This window comes from Lagopus leucura, unplaced genomic scaffold, assembly GCF_019238085.1.
Source record: "Lagopus leucura isolate 7727_CA_CO unplaced genomic scaffold, USGS_WTPT01 Super-Scaffold_100008, whole genome shotgun sequence".
NCBI lineage: Eukaryota > Metazoa > Chordata > Aves > Galliformes > Phasianidae > Lagopus > Lagopus leucura.
In genome coordinates, this window is record NW_024962265.1 from 23,300,218 (window position 1) to 23,314,087 (window position 13,870).

Sequence of the window (13,870 nt, forward strand, 5' to 3'; positions counted from 1 at the left end):
ATTACCAATCCAACCTGATATTCTTAGGATTGACAGGATTTTCACCATAGGATCCTAAACAAACTTACTTTATAATTTATTTGTCTTTCATATAGCCATGTAAACAGGAGGAACTCCAAGGAAGTTTACTGCAAAAGAGCTGCTCTATCATAAGACTAACAGCATTCATAGTAGTAATCTAACACTTAATCTGAAAAATAGTCTTCAATGAGAAGCACTGCATGATAAATTACTATTTTTCACCTATAAAAGGTTTTCTTTTAATGCTAAAAGTTTTCATGCAGTAAAGTTTTAATTTTCAGATTATTCTTATTTATTTTTCAAGTTTTTCTTTATATAAATTCATTAAAACTTGAAGTATCACTGTGATCTCACTTACCTTAGCATACATCTGGAATGGCTGCTATAGAGCAGTTTCTGATCTTTTTTTATCAGCTCATGAAAAGATCTAGTTGGCCTGCAATTTCCCTTCTACAGACAAATCTTTAGCAGTTTAAGAGGAAGCATGACATTTTCCATACTACACTTCATTCTAATGGGAACAAAGACTCACAAAGACTTGCATTTCTGTAACTTAATTATTCTCTTAAAGTAGTTCACTGGAATACCTCATAAAAATATAGAAGAGAGCTGTTTCATAGGAAGCAATATGAATTTCAGATAAATTTACACATTACTTCCCACAAATTACCCTTCCCCTCTTCTTTTGTCCAGTTCACATTTCTCCTAGAAAATACAGCTAAATTATACCACACTCAACACTAATGAGATAGAATTAATTCCTTTCTGTATCAACCTATCCAAAATAAAACTCTGGCCTAGAGGTCTATCTAAAATTGAGAATACTGACTACATGAGTACATCATGAGTACTACATGAGTACAGTTGGAACTATCCAGGCTATTACATCTACAGTTTCTGATATGACAGTATTTTGAACACAGAAGCAGATATATCACTATTAAATCACAGAAAATTGAAACACATATTTAATGCACATATTGGTTAACAGTAGTTTTCAAATTTACAGACTGGATATGCAGCATATCTAGTAAGACACCACTACCAATAATTTATTTTCACAGATCAGAACTCCAGTGGCAGAGTTTTCAAACAGATGGAATTTCATAAGTCAGGATAATCACAACATGGCAAAACTGATAAACACAAACAGTTTAGATTTTAACATCAAGCTCCTCTTCATATACTTTGGAGCACCAAACTCCACGCATATTTTACATGTTTATTTATGCAGAATTGTTGCCACTAATAATGACAACTTTATTAATCCCTTTGGTAATACTGACCAAAATCGTGTTAGATTTCACTGTCCTTTTTTGTGAGTGTACATGAAATTTTCTCCTGAAAATTCATTGGGAAATGTCTTAAAAATTTTTACATGAGAAAATAATTACTTTAATTCATCAGTTCCCTATCTTTACTTGAGAAAACATATGCTTACACTTAGCAATAGGTATGCCTTAAAGATATCAACACATGGTCAGAAAATAAATTACTTAAGAAGGTCCCTGCTTATCTCTCCAGATTTATTATCTTTCTAAGCAATCCACAAAGAAAAACTTGTAGTTATTCACAAGATTCTGTATTAATTTAGCAATCTTTATGACCTACATCCTTTTACAGAACACTAAAAGTTCACAAGAAATAAGAATAAATCTTACCCCTAAATATAATAATATTCCATAGAACATAAATTTCCAGAAGAAGCATCGTCGAAGAGCATTAATAAGTTTGGGTTTTTTCTTTGAAGTTGCCAGCTCTCTGTCCCACTCTCTGAAAAGGAACCAAAAAACAAGGCCATTAAGTAGTGTGAGCAAATACACGGGTCTATGGCTCTGACATACTTCAATTTGCTCAAGAATATCCAAGGAGATTTAGCCTAGGTGACTAAAGAAACAAAGCTTTTCAAAGACCCCAAAGACCCGATCTTCATTGACTTGATAGATCAATAAAAGTTCAAATGTAGTTCAGCCACATATTTGGCAGTTCTAAATACACAGCCATACATCACTCTGCAGGGAATTAATTCATGAAAAGGTCACACTGTATGTTTTAAAGAAACCTGGTGTACTTAAGACCAACACACAAATAATAGGCAAATAAATGCTTTGGAGCTCTTCCAATCTGCAAAAAGAAAATACCAGCAAAGCGTAAAAAATGTGAGTTTTCTACTGCAGAGCATTAATTTTTTATTTAATAATTGATCATCAATCAGAAGAAGTGCTATATATTAAAAGCATATGTTAAATCAAAACTCAGCCCACAGATTTAAGCTCTCCCGAGAACTTAATCAGCTAACACTTTCCTTCATTTTTCAAGAGAATATTTAATAACTAGAATATTCCATTTATAAGTATGAAAACAAATTAAGTATACCTATGCTATCAATACTTTCCACCAGTTTTGAATATGTACGTCACCCTGCACATCAGCAGCATTGTTGTAATCATGCAGATGGGAGCTGCCCCAAATACCAGCAAAAACCTGCACCACACATTTCGGGAGAGAGACTGGATTGAAGCCCTTGTGTATATATGAAATAGTTCTAGATGCAGCACAATTTCGGACTTACACCCCACTGAAAAAGAATATCAAAATGAGATCCTTGAAACAAAGGTATCCCGGAAACTTTTCATACCTTTCTAGTTTCTCAGAAAGATTGTCAGCAGAGTCTGCAGAAGGAATTTGATAAATATCTGACAGTTCCAGTCGTTGTCTGTAGCCCTTTTTCAAAATTGGTTTTGTCCATCTAAAGTAAAAAATAAAATAATGATGACTAGTTTCTGGGATTAATGGTAGAACTGCACTATTCTGTGTGATTATTTTGTCCAACACACCCAAATTACACATATTTGTACACATGTATGTACACATAATACGATATAATACAATGCAGCTTTACATCGTATTTATTAAACTATAGTGACAAACCCAACATTAAAAGAATAATTGCATAACTGTTGCATTTAATTAGTTTGGGGGTATGATTATGCCCCAGTCTTCCCATTTAGTCAGACAACAAGCAGGGCACTGAGACCTTTGTTCTGTATTTGCAAATATCTACCATGTCCATACTAATGTTCATTTAACAAAGTTATTAAGATTATGAGACACAAGTCTATAATCCTCGTAATCCAGTATAATGCAAAGGTATTTCCCAAGTGAAAAGCTATATTACATTCACTGCAAAGGGAGTATGTCTTAAGAAACTGGAAAATTATCCTTCCTTTCTGTAATCATACTGTGGTTTCACATAAATCATTTGGGCTCAATTCTGTCTTTGACATCACTTTATCTGAGAAGTACCACGCAATTCACAGTATGCTGTAGCAAAGCAAGCTGTGAGAATCTACTTTGTAGTCATTGGTAAAGGATCCATAAGCTTCACTGCTGCTGGAAATAGGGGCCAATATTTGCAGGGACATAAGAAGATGGATCAGAAAAAGCACTTCTGAATTCAAAATAACACTGTTACATGAAAGTCTTTGGTGGCTACTGCATGTGATAAATCAAGTACAAGTCAGCAGAAAGGACCAGTTGCTATGGACTTTGTGCACATCAGGTGCAGGAATGGCTAATCTCCTCAAGCACAGCACTCTCATTGACTGTCTTCATCAGAAACTCTGTATATGCAGATATTTCAGTAATCACAAAACAGATGAGTTATGACACTCTAAACCAGTACTGCAGCTAATGCAATACTTCCAAAGCAATCTTTTTAATTCTCAATACAGTAGTTAAGGAATATCCTTGCTGACCTCCTCAATAATACTTCGAGACTGCAATAAGTGATTCCCAACTTGTCTTGACAAAAAAGAAATGCTTTACATTTCCCAACCTTGCAGATTTTGGGAAAACATTTTCCATTGCCCTGCTTTTCTCCACACATTTATTTTGTTTATACTTTTGATTATCATCTACCTTTGGCATTTTTCCATTGCTTGAAGTAACAAAATGTGACTGCAATTAGTAAGCAGAGTGGCTGTACTATCATTTGAGGGTGGTGGCATATTTAGCAAGCCTATTGTACTCCTAAGGACGTCTCTTGTTCTTCTTGATGTTTTACTGGCTCTGCTTATCAGTGCAATCTAAATCATACGCCCCGAAGTCACCCTCTTCTCCAAAGTCAACAAGTCTGAATCAAACCTAGTCCAGTCCTTGTCCTCGTAAGTCTACTCATCAGAGCAGCTGTATCTACAGCAAACAAATTCCTCTAAGCAGCTAAAGGAGTGGTACTGTCTCCCTCCAGGGATATTCCGCTCTGCAGTCAGGTTTCTACCACAGTCTTTGGCAAGGTTTGCACATCAGTGTTCACCTCCCACCTGACCTGGTCCTACTGGGATGTCCCACTTGAACCGACCTGTGAGCCAAGCCATGTGCTTCAGGTCTGAGTGGTGGTACTGGAAGGATCTAGCTGTTGTGTGGTATTTGTCTGGTTGTGTCAAGAACCATATCAGACTGTATATATTTAATGAAAAAGAACATACATGAATATCTTCTACAAACACATTTTTTGCAGATTCAAATAGCATCCAGTTTACCATTATGCTCTGGATTTCTAGCAAAGTTTTGAAATGTAAAATGGTTGCACATTTATTTTAACCATCAATGTCATCTGTAGTTATCCATGTTTCATTGTATTAGCTAAAATAGCCGAATCAGAGTTTGTCAATATGCCTCTTCTATTTTTAGGCTTAATAGAAATTATTTGCCAGCATTAATTCCAAGCTTTTTCTTTTCATATATACTGAGAATGCAAAATTTCTTTTGAAAGGAAGAAAGCAAGAAAGCAAGAAGGAAGGGAGACAGATTGGCTTTACAGCATTATGTAAGCAAATGCCATCGGATTACTGGCTGGCATTTAATGAACTCTTTCACAGAGAAACCTGTAGTGCTGTCAGAGTTTTGCCACTTACTAGGAATGTTATTATGGGTACACACACACAAAACCCAGCAGGGGACAAGTTTCAAGGGTGTACAGTCGGAAAGAAGAAAGAAAGAAAAACAAGTTCCTCCATATCAATTGCCTGGTAGCAAAAAAATACCTTTTGCATTTGATACATAAATATCATACGCACAATGTTTGAACTTCTCTTTAGTTATATTTCTAACGACCATCTCTTTACCATACACCTTAGAAGTATATAATAGATCTCTTTTTACAGCTATTTATTTCTCTAGCAGTCTCACTTCACTCAAACAAACCGTACAGGAAGGACAGATGTCTTTGGCTTCCCAGAGAGAATTAATACACACTGTTGACTAGTCAATAGGATTTGACTCTCCCTTTAGGCTGCTTTGCGTGTCACCAAAGACAGAAAGAGCCTCTGTGTTGCTAAGCCAACCATCCAGATCTTCCTCCCAGGCACAGGAGCTCCCCGGGGACAGCAGACCCTCTCTAACCCTGAAGTACTGCTGCTCCAGGATGGCCAGTCCATGCTGCTGAGGCCTGCCCAGCAGAGCAGACGCCTGGGGAGGCACAACACAGTGATGTATCTACTGAGCTGCACAGAGGCAGACATGGCTGCACTTCTTTCCCTCCTGAGGTATTACACAACTGGAAATAATGCCTGTAGCTCCTAAGGGAAAGAGCCCAAACCTTGGTGAAGATGAAGCAAGGACAGTGCCTCTATCTTATCCCTTCTTTTAACAGTTTCAGGGGGAAAAAAAATCAATCCATGATATGGATGCTTTGGAGCCCAAGTTTTACAGTGTGTTTTTAGGGCCACTAGTTCCCACTGACAGTAGGAAAAGATCAAGGTACCACACAGACCTCAGGCACTCCTCAAAATTCAAACTAGACCAGATGCCATGAGAGCCTCACACTCCAGTCCTCTCCCAGTAGATACCCATTGCTGCAGCAGCAGAACAAACTGCAAATTGTAGCTTATGTGATACTGGAGGTGGCAGTTCTGCCATGCCTGAAATGCATTTGCACCACCAAACCTCTTCTGAGAGCTTCCTGCAATTAAGCCAAGCAAAGTGGTTCTAGCTCTGCATGGCCCTCGCTAATGGGTGGCACAGCCTCACAGCTGCCAGGCACCACAGCCTAACCCCCAGGGCCTGGTTGCTCTCAGTGCAGTGGGGCTGAGGTTGGCTGATTTTGCTTCAAATGATAGGTACTCTGCTGGAATAGCTTTCAGAGTATATATAACACCTTCAGCACTTTTTCTTTTAAAAAAGAAACAAATGCAATGTTCTGAGAATAATATTGACATCTAATTGTTGAAGAGCTTCAAAAGAAGGTAAAGAAGGTAAAAAAGCTACATACAGATAGTACTCGTTTCCACTTTTTTTCTTTTTTTTTTAAATACTCAGACTTCTTGCAGAAATGCAATATATTTCCTTACATTCAGTAAGGGGCCAAAGTATTTCAGCTTGCAGAACTACTATAAGAGCTATTTTTAGTAAAAGAACTATCAAATACAACAGTAGTAATGACGGGTTCTAAATGTATATGCAACATGTATGTACAGTAAGACAGGCTAGGATAGAATGTTTCATCTTTATTCTTTCTCTGTAATATGTGCAACAGCAGAAGACAAACAGTTTTTTCCTGCTCTTTTAAAGACACTTAAAATGGGCACAAGAGTTTGTATCAGCAAAACTGTTGCCGAGCTGAACTTGAAGATGATCACAGATGTGACACCAACTACCTTCACTCAGTATAGTACTCCACTATCTTAGCCATGCATTTGCAGATATATTTCATAACAAATTAATGCACAGCTGCACATAACATGCTGCAACTCTTCTCAAATGTGTCATTTGTTCCAGTGGCAGCAACTGGGATCTTATCAGAGGTAAATATCTTCACAAACTGAACAGATCTGTGGCAGTTTGAGCAAGGAAATGGAAGGAAATTATCTACTTAATATAAATACTAAGAATCAAAAGGTAAACTGCCACTGTAACAATAAGTAATTAATGCACAGGGCTGCTTGCTTTTTGTCATCTTCTCTGCATCCTGGTATTTGATGCTGCTGGTCATCAGTCTGACTCCTGAAAGTTAACGAGAAAATGCCTCACATCTTCCAATTTCTAAAATCTTGGGCTCTGAGCAAAGCAACACTGATGTTATATTGTTTTTTGTTTTGTTTTGTATTCATTACCTCCAGAGAAATAAAAGCATCACAGATTTCAAAGATTAACCTTAAACTGTGTTAAGTTGAAAGAAGTAAATATGAAAGATCAGATTGGCTCCAATACAATATAGGCTCACATTCTTTATTTTGAAAGTTGAAACAAGTTTATAAAAAGGTAAGTAACAACATTAAAACACAGCATGAGAAAATACCTGAAACCCAGTACCTTTGCCATCTGTCATCTGGGATTTTCTCCTAAGGCACAACCTTGCCCCCAGATTCAAGGTGCCAGTTCTGCAGAGATCACCCGAGTACTGCCTTCTAGGAGCAACCCCAAAGGAAGGGATGCTTGCCCATATCTGAACAGCAGTAAGGTTCTGGTTTCAAAGAAAAAAAAAAAAAAAACAACTATTCCCAAAATTATCTTAAAAGTCTATTTAATTTCTCCTAATTTTGGAAGCTTCCTGACACAGTTTTGGTTTAGCCCCAAGCTGGATGTGAAAATGCTCATGGGGATCCTTTTGTTTGCATGAGACTTAGTGAAACATAAACACAGCCCAGAAGTTCTTGCTCATACAACACAGGCTCGCCCTTTCTTACTTAATTTAGAAGGCATAATGTGATACTTCATATACTAGGAGAGTCAGCATTCTTTCTCTAATTCTTTTCACCTTTTATACTCAGACTTCCTAAAGAGCCTCCAAACTTGCAGGCATGGTGAACCTTTGGGGCTGACCTTCAGAAGTCCTGAAAGCTCACTGTTTCATAGAGGTCTGAAGTAAGGAACATCTGCGGCTATAGACAATTGATCAGCACTGCAGAATCATAACAAAGAAGGCTGCTCTGAAAGTAATGCCTCCTATGTTATTATGTTATAACTCAGAGGCAGATGTTGGTGGTACAGCAGTAGAGCAGAAAGCTAAACAGCCTTCCCAACAACATCCCATTACATTTTGTTGCTGTGTGACAGATGGTAGCAGAGAAGCAGTCTGACAGAATGGCATCTGACATGGAAGGGCATATGAGACAGAGGTATGTAACTGAATTTCCCCATGAGGAAACAATTGCATCCACTGACATTCACTGATATTTGCTGAACATTTCTGGAGACCAAATAGTGGATGTCAGCACACTGAGGTAGTGGGTGGTGCATTTCAGAAGTGGCAACAGAGACAGTGTGTCCTCTCCACTAGTGCAGATTGCTATGAGCGTGGCATAAAGGCTCTTTCTTGATCAATGCTGGTGAAAATGCATAACTAATGATGGTGACTATGCTGAAAAATAGTGTTTTGTAGCTGGGAGTTTGCTGTATCAAATGGTGTAATGGTGTTATTATCCTCTTTGTATAACTTGTAATTTCCATGGAAATAAATAGGAGGCATTACTTTTGGAGTGACCTACACATGTGTAGCAGCTACATCTGTGCCTGATATTCTTTAGCAGATAGGATTTGGAATTACCTGGGATTACCAAAAGTCAGGTCCTCAGGACTAAATCCACAAAGGGCCTTAGAAATGCAGACTAAGAAATCTGCCTTGCACACATGTCTAAGCAAGCTGTCACAGCAACTGAAACATCATACTGAGCAATTCAATTTATCTGCCCCTAGCTGACGATTCACACAGGCTCTCAGAAAAGAAATGGCCAAGATGCTAAATTTATGCATTTATAGGACATGTTCCAAATATTTGCTGGATGTAAGATACTTGCCCTCCAGAGCAAAATCCACTGCCATGAATTTGGGAACTCAAGACAGTTTCAGGGTAAGTTTTGAGGACAAACATGCATAAAAAAACCCACAATTTTCCAGGAAAATAAGTACATAAATTCATCTCTATTCAGAAATCAAAAACTTAAGTACCTTCTTTTTTTTCTAAACACAATGCTAAAATACCTGACTCAAGGATAGAGCAGGTTCCATTTTTAAGCCACTATTTATATACCAGCCTCACTGGAAAGAATACTTACTGCAGTAGATCTAGCCTATAGGTGTCCAAACAAGCAGCGTGGCCTGGACTACATGGAGTGAAGACAAATAGTCTTGGTTCACATATAAAATATATGACATAGTTAATACAGACTAACAACAATTCTTTAATAATTTTTTATATTACTTATTAATTTATAAAAAAAGAAGACAACAAAAACATGAAACTAACAGGTTGCACACACGTGGCCTAGCCTTAGTTCTTTCTCTATGCGAAAGAATTCAAACTAATTCTCATGAGAATGCCTTCTGTAACCAGAAACTATTTTTCTAAAGGCACCACCAAATGTTACACTTGAAAGCACGCCATTGAAGAAAATAATAAATAAAATAGAATAAAGTAAAATAAAGTATTAACAATGAATTAAGCTGAAAACAAAGAATAATCATGACTGTAGCTCATGAGTCAACAACTTTCAAAACTTCAGTCCTGGATGCTGTTACCCACCCTGAAGGCTTCCAACAGACTTCAGCTTCATAAGGAGTGCCCTTAGAAGAGGAATCAGGACTTACATGCAAATAAATTTCTTACCCACAAGAGCCACAATGCTTTAACTGAGCCAGGGAGAAAACTAAAGCAACTTGAAGAGTTTGGACAGACACTGTCCATACACTGGTAACTAGTCCTACCTCCCAGAAAACAAAAGAGGGAAGGATACATAGTATGCAATTCCATTTTCTATCCTTCTTAGCATACATACAGTGGAAGAAGGAATTCAGCATGTATTCTCATCATACCACTGTTCTTGGTTCTAGGAATCACTGGATAGCTAACCATATGAACAGGTCGCAGGTCAATCCTTCTATGGTTTGGGAAGAAAGAGCATCTAGAGTAGGGTTGCTGGGCTGAGCTCATGAGAAGAGAGCATGAAGATGGCTTCATTTGAATGGCTTATCTGGATTTAACAGTGAAACAGGCACTGAACTATTCAGTCCTGACAAGACAGTTGTCATATATGGCATGTAGAAAAGCTAAAGTGTATGCCTAGAGAGCTGCATGAGAGCGTAATGACTGCCTCTTTGAACTTTTGAACTTGGGAAAAAAAAAAAAAAAAAAACCACATTGCCCCAAAGTTCTGAAAATCCAGTGATAACCCTGTGATGCCTATACCCACCTATAAATTAATTATACCTGCGTTCATTAAACCATAATGATTCTTCCTGACCTCCGTTTATCTATAATAAAAACCAAGTGGCAGCAAAGTACTCTGCCTTGTTTGCTACCAAAGGTATGGCCTTGACCCTGCAAAATCCTATAACACACACAGCTTTGTTACAAACACATGAAGGAAGCTTCACAAGCAATATGCACAGAGGCATATCACCATCTGCATGCTTCTGTAGAAAACTCTGCTTTAGACAAGACAACAAGACAAGAAGTTGCCAGTGCACACATAAATGTCTTCCCAGTGGTTTCCAATAAAAGACATAAATAAACTCCAAACATGTAATATGGAAAAGTAATCAAAAGGAAACCCTGAAACCTTGAGCAGCCAATATCCAGTGTTCTGTGTCATACTGATGGAAGATCTCAAACCACTTGCGTTCACACTTCATTTCTGAACCATCAAAACTCACTTTCTAAAGCAGAAACCGTTCACATTTTAGGATGAAGTTGATTGTTGTGCCTAAATACTTTCTATCATTGTCACCCAAAGCAATTCTCTTTTGTTGCCCTTTCAGCCCACAGACTCTTGAAAGTCCAACAAAGTGGCAGCATTTCCCTAAGTTATTACTCCTTGTACACACATAATAGCTTCTCACTTGTTGGCATAACAAGAAGAAAAAAGAAATAAACCAACTACAAGCAACACTGAAATGTTCCAGTTATCCTCTTAAGAGCAAGTCCCTCCATTCTATCATCACCACCTTCAGCCCTATCCCTCTACTGCAGATACAGGATATGTGTTGGAGCAATAAAACCTTGTCAACATGTTTATAGATGTCAGTATCAAGAAGTTGATAAAACCTCATGAATATTAAATAAATATTTAAAAACATTATATTTATCCACAAGAGCTTCAGAATAATACTTACACACTTTTGTAACCTTCTACTCAACTGCATTATAACCAGCTTGGTACTTCTCAAGTAACTCTATGAGAACTGACCAGAGAAGTTACTTCACTAAAGCATTCATCATCTATGTTGTATTTGAAAAAAAATATTGTTCCGTTATTGGAAAAAGCCATCTTTCTCCATACACACCAAAGAAATAATTGACTACTTCTTCCAGATACAATGCCCTTTGGGTTCTGTCTCACTCTTTCATGGAACTAAAGCACATACTAAAGTGTAGGCATGCCTTGAAGTTCTTTACTGAATAGCATCAATTTAATAAACCATTGATGTGTGTACATTCAGTTAAAATGCTGATAAAATATTCTGACATCCTAGAAAGCCTTGTTCCAATCTAACACATTAATCACTGCATTGTGGGTGTTTCCAGTTGAGTGGACTGGAAACAGTTGATATTGATATGTAGCGAATGCTCTGACTTTGTAAAGCTCATTACAGAAAATATACTTCCAAGCAGTATGAAATTATTACACCTTGTTGCATTTTTGCTCTGTGATAGTTTACCTTTTAATAGTGTTTAGTATTGATATGGATCTACCCCTGATGAGACAAGAACTGCTGGAGTCCTTGAGGACTGAAGCATTTTGAACCAAACTAATGTGTGCCATAGCTATAAATAATGCGTGACTTTAAAAGACACAATGATTTCTTTAATTATTTTTAAAAGAAAGACATTTTTTCTGCCAGTTTGGCTGTAATACTTTTTCTTACCTTTTGGTTTTTGCTTTTGTGATTTTTTCAAATCTTTCAAGTAATGTTCATAAGAAACAAAGGCATTTGCAGTGTACTTGTCAAAATGCAAGTAAGCAGAACACTTTGTAATTAATAGACACACATCATTCAGAACGTATGAGTCTTTACACAGTTACACTTTTAGCTGTTCTCACCCAGTGAACTGAATATGTACTTCCACAGATTTCTGTGACATATAGTTATTGCAAAGTTTTGTAAATAAGTTTATCTGGTGTAGTCAGTGTTGATGACAATTATCCCTTTTACTTCATATATTGGTTATTATCACTTCGTTTACAGTAAGATAGTTGGTGCAGTACCACATCTCCTCCGTGAGACGTAAGATTCAAACGGCATTTAATCGACTTGAAGACTCAGATTTTAAAAGACATCAGATCGGATCCCAGAATGGTTAATTATGCACTTCCTGAGCACGAGCTGCATCTGGTTTCAGCCATGGAAACATTAACTAAGGTCAGAATCAGAAATACATTTACTTTATCACATTGGAATCTTTCCTAGATGCCTTCCCAGGTTCTAGCGGAGAACCCTGACAAAAACTTTACAAAGAAATAAAATGAAATACAAGTGGCTCCATGAGCACTGAAGTCATTATGTAGCCTTCTCTCCCGCAGATTTGTATCTTAATACTTGAGGGAAGAACTAACTGATGCTTATTCTATGGATTAACTTATATGGGGTTATTCCCATCATCCACATTTTCTGGATCTAAAAGCATCTGAAGGCAGGTACAGCTGCACTCACTGCAGCATCTGTATCAGACTTCCCTGGGGTCCTCACCTTTGCCTGGAGGGTTATAAAGCCTCAGAAACCACATATGTTCGGGGTTCTACCCTGCAATCGCACCTGGTTAAAGATGAACAACAGAGCTCAAAGAGGGGGAGGCTGGCAAAACAGCAATTCTCTAAGGGAACTTCCTTTAAGAAACTTTTTTTAAACGAAAAGAAGAAGGAGAAGAAGAAGAAGAAAAGCCCAGGGCAACCTGCTGAAGGGGAAAGCTATCCCCAAAGCTTTAGAAAGTGAGCTAACAGCCCTCGGTTACTCGGCCAATGTTATGGTTTTATACCACGTGTTCCCATTTCAGTCCCGTGCTCACGCTTTTAACATTTCCTCCCACCCATCAGTGCTGTGTGAAAGACCCCCAAGGAACAAAAGAGGAAAGCAGCTCCTTAGGAAAAGGGCAAAACTGACGGCAAGTGGGCTGCTGCCAGCCGGATTGTTTGCTCATTCCAGCTGGCAGCGTTACCTCGAACAATGTCAGGTAGAGCGCGTTCAGGCTTCTATACCGACTTAGAGAGCGCTGTGCACCGGTGTTGGCATTGGCTCCTTCTCTTTTTATTTGTTGTTGTGCGAAAGAAAAGGCGCCAGGGACAGAACTAGTAAGAGAAGGCTCTCAAGGCTCACAGGGAACACCCTCCAGTAAGATCGCGTCTTGCGGTCGCACGCCGAGCAAACGCTGAAGCCCGAGGAGCCACGGGGGAACGCTCGCTCCGGGAGCGCTCCCCGCCGCCCCCTGCCCTTCCCGTGTTCTCACCGTTTAGGATGAAATAACAGATCGCCTCGTTGAGTAATTTACCAAAGGTTGCTCAAATTATGCCATAAATTAATTTGTCCGGGGCAGGTGAGGGCTTATGACACCTGACAGATCGAGACCGCTCGGTGCTAAAGCCCCGCGACAACAACATGCAAGAGAAGAGATAGGATCCCGTCGTTCGGCCGCGGCTCCCACCGCGCACCCCGCGGAGCAGTCGGCCGCCGGACGGGAGGGGAGGGCAGGGAGCGCAGGGGAAGGGAGGGCGGGGAACGGGGAGCAGTGGAAGGGAGTCGAGCCCGGGGCAGCCCCGCGCCGCACGTGTCCCGCCGCGCTGGGGCTCCCACCTGAAGAAAAGTTTGGAGAAGATGTTCGCCTTCTCCAAGGGAGACCTCTGCATGGTGCCCGGCACTG

The 13,870-nt window shown here is 38.9% G+C and overlaps 1 protein-coding gene across 1 annotated transcript in view; it reads right to left on the bottom strand.

Annotated features, from left to right (window-relative positions):
* CFTR (CF transmembrane conductance regulator) overlaps positions 1–13,870 on the bottom strand; it is an 81,272-nt gene extending 67,402 nt beyond the window's left edge. The window contains exons 1-3 of the mRNA XM_042872522.1: positions 13,804–13,870; positions 2,660–2,770; positions 1,683–1,794 (exon numbers count right to left, since the gene is read on the bottom strand). Coding sequence (XP_042728456.1) covers positions 1,683–1,794; positions 2,660–2,770; positions 13,804–13,856 — 276 coding nt within the window. The 5' untranslated portion in view covers positions 13,857–13,870. The remainder of the gene's footprint in view (positions 1–1,682; positions 1,795–2,659; positions 2,771–13,803) is intronic.